This window comes from Saccopteryx bilineata, chromosome 5, assembly GCF_036850765.1.
Source record: "Saccopteryx bilineata isolate mSacBil1 chromosome 5, mSacBil1_pri_phased_curated, whole genome shotgun sequence".
Lineage (NCBI taxonomy): Eukaryota > Metazoa > Chordata > Mammalia > Chiroptera > Emballonuridae > Saccopteryx > Saccopteryx bilineata.
In genome coordinates, this window is record NC_089494.1 from 70,406,543 (window position 1) to 70,421,045 (window position 14,503).

The window sequence follows — 14,503 nt, forward strand, 5'->3', positions numbered from 1 at the left end:
TTACATTATATTCTATATATACAGGTATTTCTTTCTTTTTTGATTATTATTATTTAAAACTTTTGAAGGTTTGAATCAAAAGAAAAGATTAGGTCTTAATAGCTAGTCAGATAAAGTTCATTCAGTAACAAATCCACTTAAAAATTTCAAAGCCACATGAATATTTAATTTTATGATTTTGAAGACATATTCATTTGTATATACTAGTACCATAGAAAATATTTCTTTACACAGTATAACAATAATTTATTTTCCAGTAAGAAGCTATGGTTTACAGAATGTCAATGATTATAATAAATTCATTACTTTGTGGATTTGATAATTAAAGCTCAAGTCATTGTTCCCAAAATAATTGTTGTCTAATAACAAAAATACAAAAGAACTAAAGACTTTATAAAGCATTTTTATCTAACATGTTGGCCTTAATCCCTATATCCACATTTAAAAGTTTATATAAGTATTAGAAAAGAGAATTAAGGATAAATTATTCATTTTATATTGGAAACTATATTAAGAAGTTTCTGTAGCAGTTCTGAACTAAAATTACACACTTCCGTAAAACCATGTGTGGTAATTATATTATGGCAAGTATAATAAAATAACAGAAATATTGTAAATATATTGTAAATAGATGAAAATGAAAAATATAAATTATTTTTTTTCCAGATAATGACAGTACTTTAGAACTTAAAAATTTGGAATAAAATTCAAGATTGGAAACATGAAACTTATAATAATTAATAATATGCTTTGTGTTTACTTTTAGCTTCGGGTTTTCAAATTGGCAAAATCTTGGCCAACACTGAACATGCTGATAAAAATTATTGGTAACTCTGTGGGGGCCCTGGGAAACCTCACCTTGGTGTTGGCCATCATCGTCTTCATTTTTGCTGTGGTCGGCATGCAGCTCTTTGGTAAGAGCTACAAAGAATGTGTCTGCAAGATCTCCAGTGACTGTCAGCTTCCCCGCTGGCACATGAATGACTTCTTCCACTCCTTCCTGATTGTGTTCCGCATATTGTGTGGAGAGTGGATAGAGACCATGTGGGACTGCATGGAGGTCGCTGGTCAACCCATGTGCCTTATTGTCTTCATGTTGGTCATGGTCATTGGAAACCTTGTGGTATGTAATTAGATATTTACACATTTAAAATTCCCATAAAATAGTCATATGAGGATATGTCTACTTATTTTATGATTTTAGGATTAATTAGTTCCAAAGCTATTAATTATAATAGAACATTGATAATTTTAGCAGAGGGAATAACAGAAAAGATAATGAAATTTGTCTTAATTAGTCTGCCAGATAACTCACTTATATTTTTTTACAAGATTTTGCCAACGAAAGGTACTTCACAATGTGAGTCAATGATGTAGAATTGAATCTTAAAATAAAGAAACTGTATATTATAGTTATATGCTAAACAGACCTCTCTTTCTTTTTGTTTTTCTCATTTATTTTTAGGTAATTTTACTACCAATTAACTAAAATGATTAAAAATTATAAGTTTTAGAGGGTAGTTTAGCAAAATAAGATTTTAGTAAACTTGAGTTTACATTAAGACTCTGGTAAAAAACATTAATTAGAATGACACTGAGTAAAATATGTATTTTATTAATATTCATTTTCTTGTTTCTTGCCTAATATGAAAATGGATACATGATACAGAATGGACTTTATTTTCATTTGTGATATCTGGTAGACTGATAAAATAGTAATATCTTATTATAACTTGATGAAATTAGAATAATTGTTAGTATCTATTCTCTTTTTTATTTATTTTTTTGTGTGACAGAGACAGAGAGAGGGACAGATAGGGACAGACAGGCAGGAAGAGAAAGAGATAAGGAGCATCAACTTTTTATTGCAGCACCTTAGTTGTTCATTGATTGCTTTCTCATATATGCCTTGGCCAGGGATGGGGGGCTACAGCAGAGTGAGGGACCCCTTGCTCAAGCCAGCAACTTTAGGCTTCAAGCCAGTGACCTTTGGACTGAAGCCAGCAACTATGGAGCCATGTCTATGATCCCACATTCAAGCCAGTGAACCCGCATTCAAGCTGGTGAGCTGGCACTCAATCCAGAAACTTAGGGTTTTGAACCTGGGTCCTCTGCATCCCAGTCTGATGCTCTGTCCATTGTGTCACCACCTGGTCAGACTCTATTCTCAATCAAGATGTGACAAAACAGAAGCATATTTTTGAAATATGTGAAATATTAAAGGGTTCAGGGGTGGTGGAAATAGGAGATATTGGTAAAAGTACAAAGTTCTAGTTATAAGGTGAATCATCAGTTTTGGGAATCTAATTTATGTCAAGATAGCATACTTGAAAGCTGCTAAGAGAATAGAAGTTAAATGTTCTCCACAAAAAAATAATGGCATAATGGCGATAGGTAGTTGTTTTCTAATAATTTTGATTATATTAAGATGAGGTATATGTTTTTGACCATGAATAGATTTACATGAGTGGGTAATTCTGTCACATTTTTGCATTCTATATAAAACAATGTTTTAAAATAAATTACAAAGGAAGGAAATAAATATTAATAAAATGTATATTTTATTCAAAGTGTCATTCTGATTAATACTCTTCACCAGTTTCCTAATATAAACTCAAGCTTACTAAAATCATTTTATCTAAACTACCTCTAAAACTTATGATTTTTAATCATTTCAGTTAATTTACAAATTTTTGTGCGACTTCTTATTTTTTCAAATGATAAGTTTACCTGGACTCTATTTTAGAGAGGAACACAGAAATGGTTTTGCACACAAACAAGATTTTGCTTCAAGGATAATTATCCTGACCTCTTTAAAATCTCTAGTAGGTGATTGGCACTGACTAGCACTGAAGCCACCCAGATCATAATGCAGTATCTCATTTGACTTGGGTTCAATGGGCAAGCCCTTTTCTCTGGTTTAAAAGCCTCATTAAGTTGCAAGTGGGCACAATTCTTGGACAGAATATTTTATTACAGGACGTCTGCAAGTATTACATGTTGCAGTTATTGCAACAAGTGACATTTACCTTCTGGGAAAACTGACTTGGCCTAAGTTAATTCAGCACAATAGACAGTAGTCACATTTTTCTTGTTCTACTTATTTCTCATTAGTAACATATATTAAGTATAAGTAAACATTAGCAGGGATTAGCAGGATTTATTAAATCAATAAGAAGCAATTTAACCAAGGGCTTCTTCTGCTGCAGGAATGAACTTTAGAATGCTAGAATGATAATGGTAAATGGAGTGTTCTCTTTGCGCCTTATGCTAGTCCTTCATGGGTATGGCCAAACTTCAGAGTTCCCAGGAGCTAGTTTAGAAAGACTGGGGAGGCCCTGGCCGGTTGGCTCAGCGGTAGAGTGTCGGCCTAGCATGCGGAGGACCCGGGTTCGATTCCTGGCCAGGGCACACAGGAGAAGCGCCCATTTGCTTCTCCACCCCTCTGCCGCGCCTTCCTCTCTGTCTCTCTCTTCCCCTCCCGCAGCCAAGGCTCCATTGGAGCAAAGATGGCCCGGGCGCTGGGGATGGCTCTGTGGCCTCTGCCTCAGGCGCTAAAGTGGCTCTGGTCGCAACATGGCGACACCCAGGATGGGCAGAGCATCGCCCCCTGGTGGGCAGAGCGTCGCCCCCTGGTGGGCGTGCCGGGTGGATCCCGGTCGGGCGCATGCGGGAGTCTGTCTCTCCCTGTTTCCAGCTTCAGAAAAATGCAAAAAAAAAAAAAAAAAAAATTAAAAAAAAAAAAAAAAAAAAGAAAGACTGGGGAGGAGTCTCGCCTCTCATCTACCTTCCTTTAACCCACGTTCTTATCTGTGAGTGGAGAAGTACAGGGATCTTCATTGCTGGTGTGGATTTTTATCTTTATTTCAGAAAAATGTACTTATTCTCTTTTTTATTTCCTATCTCCCTATTTTTCCACACCCATTCCCACCCTGATATAGGTCCTCAACCTATTTCTGGCTTTATTACTGAGCTCATTTAGTTCAGACAATCTTACAGTAGTTGACGACTCTGATACAAACAACCTCCAGGTTGCAGTGGCCAGAATTAAGAAGGGAATAAATTATGTGAAGCAGACCTTACGTGAATTTATTCTGAAAGCATTTTCCAAAAAGCCAAAGATTTCCAAAGAGATAAGACAAGCAGAAGATCAAAACAGTAAGAAGGAAAACTATATCTCTAACTGTACACTTGCTGGAATGAACAAAGATTATCATTTCCACAAGGAAAAAGGCAAAACCAGCAATCTTGGAAGAAACATGAGCAAATACATGATTGAAGAAAGTGATTGTCAGTCATTTATTCATAACTCCAGCCTCACAGTGACTGTGCCAATTGCACTTGGGGAATCTGATTTGGAAAATATGAACACAGAGGAACTTAGCAGTGATTCAGATAGTGAATACAGTAAAGGGGTAAGATTGTTTTATATGCATTGTGTTTCATGTTATAAATGAGTATGAAATGAATCAAAATTTGAGATTTTTGTATTATAAGTTCTGTCTCATATTACATACTGATGGATATATTTCTTTTTTGTATGTGAGTTTATACAACAGCTTCCTGAAGATTCATCTGGTAAGGTTTTACTTAGTGCTTCTTAATAGCTGATTTCATCTTACTTAGTTTTATTTGAAAGCACCAGTTATCTTTAAGTCTTTATGTCCCTTATCCCCAGTTTGTTATATGTTATAAAGTTATAAACAGTTTTCTTCCATAGTGTCTGTTGAGTCCACTGCTCCTCTTTATCATCTTTGCATTTAAATTTACTATTTCTCACCTAAACCATTCCAAGTGGTGTTGTAAAGTAGCATACCTTAATTCCACGGGTTATGTAGAGACACCAAGGCTGGATATAGAAGAATTTTTAAGAGGAGATTTATTAATAAGCTGGCTGCGTATGACTTACACGGGGCATAGTTAACCCAAATCATGTAGTCTCGAATATAGCTCTGAGGCTAGTTATATACCCTTGATCACATACAGGTTGGGGGGAAAAGGAAGGGGAAACATGACACAGTAATCAGTCATTAACAAGCTTATAACATTTGTCTATAGGATCTATAAAAACGTGCCTACATATTAAAACTTACAAGGTAACACAATAGTGATGTCATTTTACATATCAAAGTCATTCACAAATCTTTTACTGTCTACCTCCCATTCTTTGTCTAGCAGGCGTCCCCAACTATGGCCCATGGGTGGTATGCTGCCCCCTGAGGCCATTTATTCGGCCCCCCGCCACACTTCTGGAAGGGGCATCTCTTTCATTGGTGGTCAGTGAGAGGAGCACTGTATGTGGCGGCCCTCCAACGGTCTGAGGGACAGTGAACTGGCTCCCTGTGTAAAAAGTTTGGGGACCCCTGGAGAGGTATATGTTACTCTCAGGATTGCAGGAAGGGAAGAAAAGTTAAAATCAGTGTAGGTTATGTAAATATTGTCTCTTATTGAAAGGGAAAGGAAATTCTTCAGATAACCTTTATTCTTTCAATGCCTGACTTTTCCTCTTTAAAATGGCATTGCCAATACTAAGTTTTACAGTTCTTTGGTACCTTACCACAGTGAAGTCCCAACTGGTATCTCTGCCTTCATTTTACATTTTCTCTAGTCTATTTATCTGATTAATTTTACTCAGGTTCAGTCCTAATCATGTCACTCCTTTAAAGTATCCTTACTCCCCAAAGTCTCCTGAATTATAGACTGCAGATAAAGCCTTCACATCATGGCCTACACCAGCTTTAACCAACCACGTCTCTTTGTGTTTGCCTGGAGTTCTTAACACCTGTACAAGCAGCCAGTTTCCTTCTGAGCAACATACACTCACTACCTTGTAGTACTCCAGCCCCCTGGGAACTACCAGTGGCATGTGGAAGAACCTACTCAAGACACAAATTTATGTCAAGAGGAAGAGAGGGGGAGGCCTGCCAAGGGTGGCAAAGAAGACCTCCTCAATTTCCTTCTCTCTTAGTTTTTGTTGATCAGAAACAAAACAGAGGTAACAGAATTACAAGGAAGGGAGATCAGGTGACAGGAGAAACAATGACTAATGGCTGTTTTGCTGACATGGAGAAAAGGGTAATTTGGGTCAGTACATTCTTTTCTTTTGCTAATTAACAAGCACAAAGGAAGGGGCAATCTAGAACCTCTAGGCTAATTTTCTAAAGTGCTTTCACATGCATTCCTTTGTGTCTGCACAAAGGTCACTCACTCACAAAGCTCCTTGGTGTTTGCATCCAAGAGACATTCAGGCAGGGCTTTTAACTAAAGTTCCCCAATCCAAGTCCTAGAGGATTCAAGTTAGATGGGTGATTCCTTACACTACCTGAATGCCTTTGCTTGGGATTTTCTTCTTCATTCAAAATCCTATAAACATCTTTAAAGACAAGCCTTCAGCTTCCTCATTTGCAAACTTAGTCCTTGCATCATAGGGTTGGGTGAGGGTTCAATGAATTAACACATGTGAAATGCTTAGAAAGTTCTCAGAATGCTCAGAAGTGGTAGTAGCTATTACATCCATTCTGATTTCTCCCCTAGCAGATGTGATCTCTCCCCATTTTGAACGTGTTGGGCAGATAAAATATATTATGCTCACTTTGTTAAAGATGGCGCTGCCCACGTGGAGGCCGTCACCCAGGTGATATTAATGTGTGTTGGGGGCAGGCTGTGGGCAGGCAGGATTCTTGTTGCCTGGGACTTGGTTTTGGGATTAAGCCTTTCCCACCCCTTCTGATGTGGGGTGGTGCAATCCCATCATGCCTCAGAAAGTGACTTTGTATTAGAGACTTCCCTATTTTGTATATTGGATTAAAGGTTTTGATTTCTACACTATAAAATGGGGGCAGAACAGGAGCTTACTCTCTCGGTTCCTGAGATTATCATTAGAGGAGAGAGCAGAGAGGAGAGGGGAGAGAGGCCACTTGGAGGAGGTCAGGAGAAGCAGCCAAGATGGCGGAGTGCTGAGTGAGAAGCCAGTTTGTGCAGTTTGTGCAGGGGGAAGGAAAGAGATGGGGAACGGAGGTGAATAAGTCTGGTGAGTTAGAAACCTTTGATTCTAGGAAACTTGGATAAATCAGTATCTTTGTGAGCACTGAATGTGAGTGGGTTTTGGAGCCCAGTGTGTGTTTTTACTTGCCCGCTGGGTGCAAGCTACAATTAAAGATGATGGCCCATCAGTTTTTGGCTCCATTGTTTCTTTACCGACTGTCCGAATACAATGCAAACCTGCATGGGCCAGGCTGCTGTGATGGCAGCCCTGGCTACTGGCTTTACAGAACGCTACACACTATTATGCTTATTCCTGGATTTTTTAGTCTTGTATTTTAACTTTTTTGAGAAATGGTTGTATGCATCAAAGAGTACTGTAAATTCATTAAGAACAGGAACCATTTATTAAAACTTGTATGTATCCTCCTTCCACACACTTGGTTACATATATTCAAAGATTTATTGAGCTATATTTTTATTACTATGGAATATAATCATAAGTGTTTTTTTATGACAGAGCATTTAATGGCATCTGTTTAAACTTTTAAGGTATCACTTTAAAGTATATTTCCTTTCTTTTGATCACATTTCTAAGTATTTGACAGATATTTACCAAATACTTTCTATCTGCTAAACTCTATATTAAACCTGGCTTCCATGAATTCATAGTGGATTTTAGAATAAAAATACACAGGTGTGTGTGTGTGTGTGTGTGTGTGTGTGTAAACTGGCTGTATAACCAGTACTAGGCACATAGTAAATGCTCAATATTATCGAGTGAATAAATTAGGAATATATATTTCTAAGTAGCCAAAGAAATTCTTCTAAGGTGACAAAGTAAGAAATTAAATATGATATTATTTTTAAACCTATCATGGAAGAAGAAATATCTCCAGAATTCAAAAGGTGTGTTTTTTTGGCTTGAAGGTAGGAAATCAGATTCCACAGGTCCTTATTCAGAAGTGTAGTCTACCTGGTGTAGTCTCAGGTAGAAAGGAAAAACTAATGCAATTGCCCATTTTTCTGCTAATGAAGGTTAGAGTTGTAAAACCCCATTTGCCTGATAGACTTTATGAATACACTGGGGTTCCAGTTGTTAAAGCACTTGGGTAGCTTGGCAGAGTTTTCTGAGTACTTCTGACATCTTAATATTTGGGAGGAATCATTTCTTACCTGGTCAGTTTTCCTTTGCTCAAAGCCTGTGGCTAACCTTATAAAAATCTACATAGTTGCTGGTAAAAATCTCACTCTTAGTATTTTTTTTGACAGAGACAGAGAGAGTCAGAGAGGGACAGATAGGGACAGACAGACAGGAAGGGAGAGAGATGAGAAGCATCAATTCTTTGTTGCGGCACCTTAGTTGTTCATTGATTGCTTTCTTATACATACCTTGACTAGGGGCTACAGCAGTCCAAGTGACCCCTTGCTCAAGCCAGCAACCTTGGGCTCAAGCCAGCAACCTTGGGCTTCAAGCCAGCAACTTTTGGGCTCAAGCCAACAACCTTTGGTCTCAAGTCAGCAAGCATGGGGTCATGTCTATAATCCCACACTCAAGCCAGCGACCTTGGGTTTTGAACTTGGGTCTTCTGCATTCTAGTCTGACACTCCATCCACTCCGCCACCACCTGGTCAGGCCTTAGTATTTTGAATGAAAACATTTTAAATGGAATCTTAAAGATCTGCCTGTTTAGCACCTGTTTTTGTAACCGAGAAAGCCAGCTCAGTAAAAGGAAGTGACTTTACCCAGTTATAACGCTAATTAAAGGCAGAACCATGAAAGGAGTCCCAGTCTTTTGATTCATGTCAATCCTATTTCTACCTCCTTTTCCCTTTCTTTGTCCATTTCAGGTATAAAACACATATTCCTATTGGGGTTAATACCCAAATTTTCTCCTATGGGGTACTGATCCATGCTTCTGAAGAATTTATATACTCTGTGGCATCCAGAGGAGGCTTGTGATGTCATTTAGTCTGAAGACTATTGGTTGCTTATCTAGACTATTTTAACCATCCCTAAAGTTACTCTGCCACCTATCCCATAAACCCTTCCTAAAAAGCATGGACTTTAGTGTCCTTAAATTGCCATCCAACCACCGTTTTATGGTAATGCTCTAATATTCTTATCACTTTATGACATTATAGTCATATCTACTATGAGAAAAAATGCACACTTTTTCTATTTCATATCTGTGATTTACATGTTATATACAGGAACATGAGGGTACTTCATAGGTTATAATAAACATATACTAATCTCTTTAAGTCATTTAGCACAGTGTTTGAGTTGGTAAACCCCAAAAAGTTATAGTTCTTGTGTTTATTATTGAATTCATCTTTATTATCTAAAAAAAGTTCACATTTAAAATTATGGACTTTGAGAGTTTGCCTCTCTTTAAGAGAAATTTTTCATGACATTTCTCAAAGTGTGTCATCTTGAATACATTCATATCTACTTTACTATATGGTTGACTTGAGAAATAATAAAACTTCAGGATTTATAGGAAATTTTTTAGGTAGCTTAGAGATAATATTAAGCTGTCATCAATTGTGAAACCCTGTATCTAGAGTCTCTTTTTAGTTGTTTGAGATTTAAATGTTCCTAATTACCACTTGGTTTTGGTTTTCAATTTGAACCACTAAAAAATGCTGATTTTCTTTATCTAAAGTGTCCTATTACCCTTCATTGCTAACTTCCCAGCTCTAAATCTCCTAATCTTAGCTTCCACTAGAGTTCCCAGATTTTTGTAACTGCTTATTCCGTCCTTTGTAACTTTATTTTTTTCATGCTTGAAATATCTTTGAAATAGTTATTGCCATGTTCTTGATGAACCTTGCCCAAAAGGTTAATCTTGATTACCCAACAGAAAGCAATGCCTTATTCAATAGATTTAGGTTATTTAAATTTTAAGCACTACCTTGAGGTGTAGTTAAGAACACAACTACTGCATTGTTTACAATAGCCAAGATCTGGAAACAGCCCAAGTTTCCATCAGTGGACAAGTGGGTTAAAAAGCTGTGGTACGTATACACAATGGAATACTATGTGGCTGTGAAAAAGAAGGAAATCTTACCTTTGTGATGGCATGGATGAACCAGGAATTTATTATGCTAAGTGAAATGAACCAGGCAGAGAAAGACAAATACCATATGATCTCACTTATATGTGGAATCTAATGAACACAATAAACTGAGGAACAAAATACAAACAGAGTCAGGGTCACAGTCAACAGATGGACAGCTGTCAGAGGGAAGGGGGAAGAGGAGACAGGATCAAAGAAGGTGAAAGTATTAGCCATATTATATATACATAACACAGAGATACAGATAATGGGACAGCAATTCCCAGAAGGAAAGGGGGAATGGAAGTAGGAAGAGGGGGGCCAAAGGGGATAAAACAATGTTGGGAAGAGACTTTTCATGGGGTGTGGGGGACATGACACAGTGCATAGTGGGTGTTAGAATGAGTGGGGCACTTGAAACCATGTCAACACAATAAATTAAACATAAATTAGAAAAAAAAAAAGAATGCAGCTACTGGAGATAGAGTACTTGCCCTGAATCTTAGCTTTGATATTTACTATGATCTTGAACAATTTAGAAAAATCCATTTTTTTAGTTTCCTTATATGCAAATTAAAATTGTAATGAATATTAAAGAATTTATGTTAATAATTAGACAAGTGCCTCTCAGAGAGTAAGTGTCCATTTAATTATTATGGGTGTGAAATTGAGGAGTCACATACACTCTGTAAGGAGCTGTTTGCTACTGGTTAAATTTAAGGGAGGCAGCAGCTGCAGAACAGTAGTTCACAGTTTTAGTGGCTAAAGACACACAGGAAGGAAGCTTGTTGCACATGCCTGTTCTAGGACATGTTAACCAAAGAGATTTACAAAAAGCATTAATTTGAGCAAAAAGGATTGCAATCCTGTAGGCAAGATTCAGGTAGCGATCTAAATTGCACTCTGAACAAAGCAAAGAAAGGCAGAGTTTATAAAGGCAAGAAGCACAAGAGTAGCTCCCATTTAGACCCTTCTTGCAAATGAAGGATTGTTGGCTAGGTTAACCAGGATTGGTTATTTCAAATACGCAAACAGGTGGGCAGATAAAGTCCAGGCAGTAGCTGCTGTTCCAGGACATTCATGGCTTGGCCTTGATCTGAAATTAGCAACAGGTTAGCAATTTAACAGCAGTTCTGAGAACTGACGAATGAGATATGCAAAGGCCCCACTTACTCAGTGGCCTCCGAACTTTATTTTAAGTGGCTTTCCTAGAAATGCTTAATTCCATTATTTTCTCCATTATCAGACAGACCCTTTGAACTCTCCCTGCCTAAATCAAGATGCAACCCAAATATTTTTTATTGCTCTTTTGACAAATGTATCCACTTCTCAAGGCTGGTTTAAGTGAATTTGCTCATCTGGTATACTCAGCAGAGAAGAAAACATCCTGTGTAAAAATTTCCTCAGGGAAAGATCCCCATTTATTCCTTCTCAAGACAGGCAGACTTTATTAATAGTCCTTTACTGTTTGAAATATTTTATCAATGTTGTGGTGGAGCCAGCTGAGGTCCTTGGAGAAGGAAAATCAATGAAAGCCTCAAATGTTCTATCAAACTTTCTACCCTCAAGTGGGATGCTACAAACTCTCCAAGCACATTAATGCAAAACTTTATTTTTCAAAAAAGAAGCAAAGTCTGTATAAGCCCTTCATGAGCTTGATCACTGGGAGAAAAAATGGCAAAGGAATACACCTGAGTCCATATTCTACAGATCATCACTAGTGATGTTTCAGTTTACATTTACTGAGCTGCTCCATACTGTCGCCTGCTGGAGACTAGGAAGACGCCATCCTCAGTGCTCATTGCTTCAGTAAATGTAGCGAGAAGGTATTTATCTCTGGCACTGTCTTAGGTGCTATAGAGTAAAGCAAGATTAAACCATATAAAAAAGAATAAAAACAGTGTTCTAGACAAAATATTGAGGCAGGATAGAAGTTGGGGCAAATAATCTTGAAAATAAATAGAAATATTTCAAAGAAGAGATGGCACTTGAAGTGTGTTTTATAGTAAAAAGAGACTCTATCAGGCATATCAGAAGAGAGAGAGAGAGAGAGAGAGAGAATGAGACTGGTAAAGAGGAAATGAGAGAGACAGAAACCTTTCCAGTAGAGGTAAAGGGACCACAAGTGTTGAAACATCCAGATGCAAAAAGGCTCATTAAACGCAGGTTAGGATGGCCGGTGGGAAGTATGATGTGACAGAGGTAGGTTGGAGCCATATAGTGGATGGCTTGAAGCACATGACAAGCAATTGAAATATGTTTTTCTTTCCTCTTTAACAGAAAGAGGAGGCTTTATGTTCTTATTTTATAATACTTTGTTGTTAGCAAACTTATACTTTTAAAGAAAACTGCATTGGGGGTGTAATAAGCCCAGCAGGAGAGAAAGGTGAGAGCCTGGGAAAGGTATTTGCCATTCTCCCAAGGACAGCTGATGAAGACTCAAGCTAAGAAAGGGTGCCAGTGGCAGGTGGGGATAAACTCTATGACACTTGCAAGTTAAAATATAGGGGCTTACTTAAGGTCTGGATCTATGAATTGCGAGCTGTTTCTAAGGGTATATTAGTGTCCTATGGCTAACATACAAAGTATCACAAACTTGGTGGCTTTATACAACAGAAATTCATTCTCTTACAGTTCCAGAGGTTAGAAGTCTGAAATGGAGCTGTAATCAGGGCCAGTGCTCTCCTTAAAGTATCTAGGGAGGATCCTCTCTTGGATTTTTCTAGCTCCTAGAGGTGGGCTTTCATGGTTGGCCTTCCATGTCTTGCAGCTGCATTACTCTGATCTCTGCTTCTGTTGTCATATGCCATTCTCCCTGTGTGTCTCTGTCTTCTCTTCTTATAAAGGCATTAATTATATTGGAGTAGGGCCCACCCTAATGATCTCAACTTAACTATATCTGCAAAACCCCTATTTTCAAATAAGGTCACATTCAAGGGTACCAGAAGTTAAGAGTTTGATGTATCTTTTGGAGTGATACAAATTGACATAATGAAAGCCTGTGGCTTAGAAAACTGGGTAGCTTTTGATGTTATTAAAAATATACAGGGGTGGAGAAAAACTAGAGAGTATGGGACAAACATTTCTATTTGTGGACATCTTAATTGTGAGCAACTTGCAGGATAGCTAGATGATGCTGAACAGTATGTATTTGGAAAAATAGGTCTTAAAAAGAGAAGTCAGAGTTATAGACAGGTTGGAATTTTGTATGTTAAATTATGTTAATCATGGAAATATACAGTCTGAGGTTAGAATCCCTGGGAAACCAACTGTTGGAGAAATCTTTGTGTAAGAAATTGTGTAACCCTGGCTGGAGGCTCACTGGATTAAGTATTGGCCCAGCATATGTATATCCTGGGTTCAATTCCCAGTCAGGGCACAGGAGAATTGACCATCTGCTTCTCCACCTCCCCTTCTCTTTCTTCTCTCTCTTTTCCCCTCTTATAGCCAGTGGCTTGAGTGTCAGTCCCAGGTGCTGAGAATAGCTCAATTGGTCTCAGCATCAGTCTCAGGCACTAAAAATAGCTCAGTATTTGAGCATCAGCCCTAGAGGGGGTTGCTGGGTGGATCCTGGTCAGGACACATGCAGGAATCTGCCTCACTATCTCCCCTCCTCACACCTAAAAGGAAAAAAAAATTGCTGGGTAGTGTTCCCAAGAATAAATTTTTACACCCGTAAAAAGTGAAGGAAACAAGATGATTGGGCAAAAGGAGAAGTTGAAATGCTCTGCTATTACAGCATTGGCTGATCCTACAGGCATCTGTGGCTTTGGGATGACTTTGTGGAGTAGTCCCAAACTGAAGAAAGGGCATTAGGCCTTTGTTCCCAGAACCAGTTTGTCTCTGGGTCCTGGCTTTCCCTCTTCTCTTCTAGGAGAAAGTGTGTAAACTTGGCTAAGGCAGCCCCCTTCTGCATGACCATTCCCAGAGAGGAACTCAGCTGTGAGCCCTCAGCTGCCAACACTACTGGCAGCAGGAGGAATGAGTGGCTTGTGTGGAAGGAGTATCTAGGCAGTGCATCACTAGATACCACTACACTCCAGGGACTGTAGAAAGTAAGAGATCAAGTGGTCAACTCAGCACTTGATAGGCTGACAGAAAAGAAGAAAGCACCAAGGAAAAAAATGTATATATCAATCACTTTCATCTACACTCTATAACTTGTCTCCTTATAACAACCCTGGAAAGTAGATATTAATCTGTATTTTCAGATGACTAACACACTAAAAGATGATGCTGGTTAGTCAATTATGTTTCTGGGGTCTTTTTGACTTTGAACGCCAACTTTTAACCATCATAGAAAAGCAAGAGAGTGAGTGGGGATTTAATTACTTTCTATTATATGCCTGTAATGTTGCAGTTCAGGATCACATTTTCTGTTATAATGGTATTGTGCATTTGCTGATTCATGTTCAGCTTCTAATCCTCCTTAAGTGACTTAATAGGTTATAGTCTACTTC

At 38.1% G+C, this 14,503-nt stretch overlaps 1 protein-coding gene across 2 annotated transcripts in view; it reads left to right on the top strand.

Moving 5' to 3' along the window:
- Nucleotides 1–14,503, top strand: part of LOC136337642 (sodium channel protein type 9 subunit alpha) — a 163,070-nt gene that overhangs the window by 104,163 nt on the left and 44,404 nt on the right. For both annotated transcript variants that reach the window (XM_066279172.1, XM_066279171.1), the window contains 2 exons: nucleotides 767–1,123; nucleotides 3,942–4,415. In XM_066279172.1, the coding sequence (XP_066135269.1) occupies nucleotides 767–1,123; nucleotides 3,942–4,415 (831 nt within the window). The remainder of the gene's footprint in view (nucleotides 1–766; nucleotides 1,124–3,941; nucleotides 4,416–14,503) is intronic.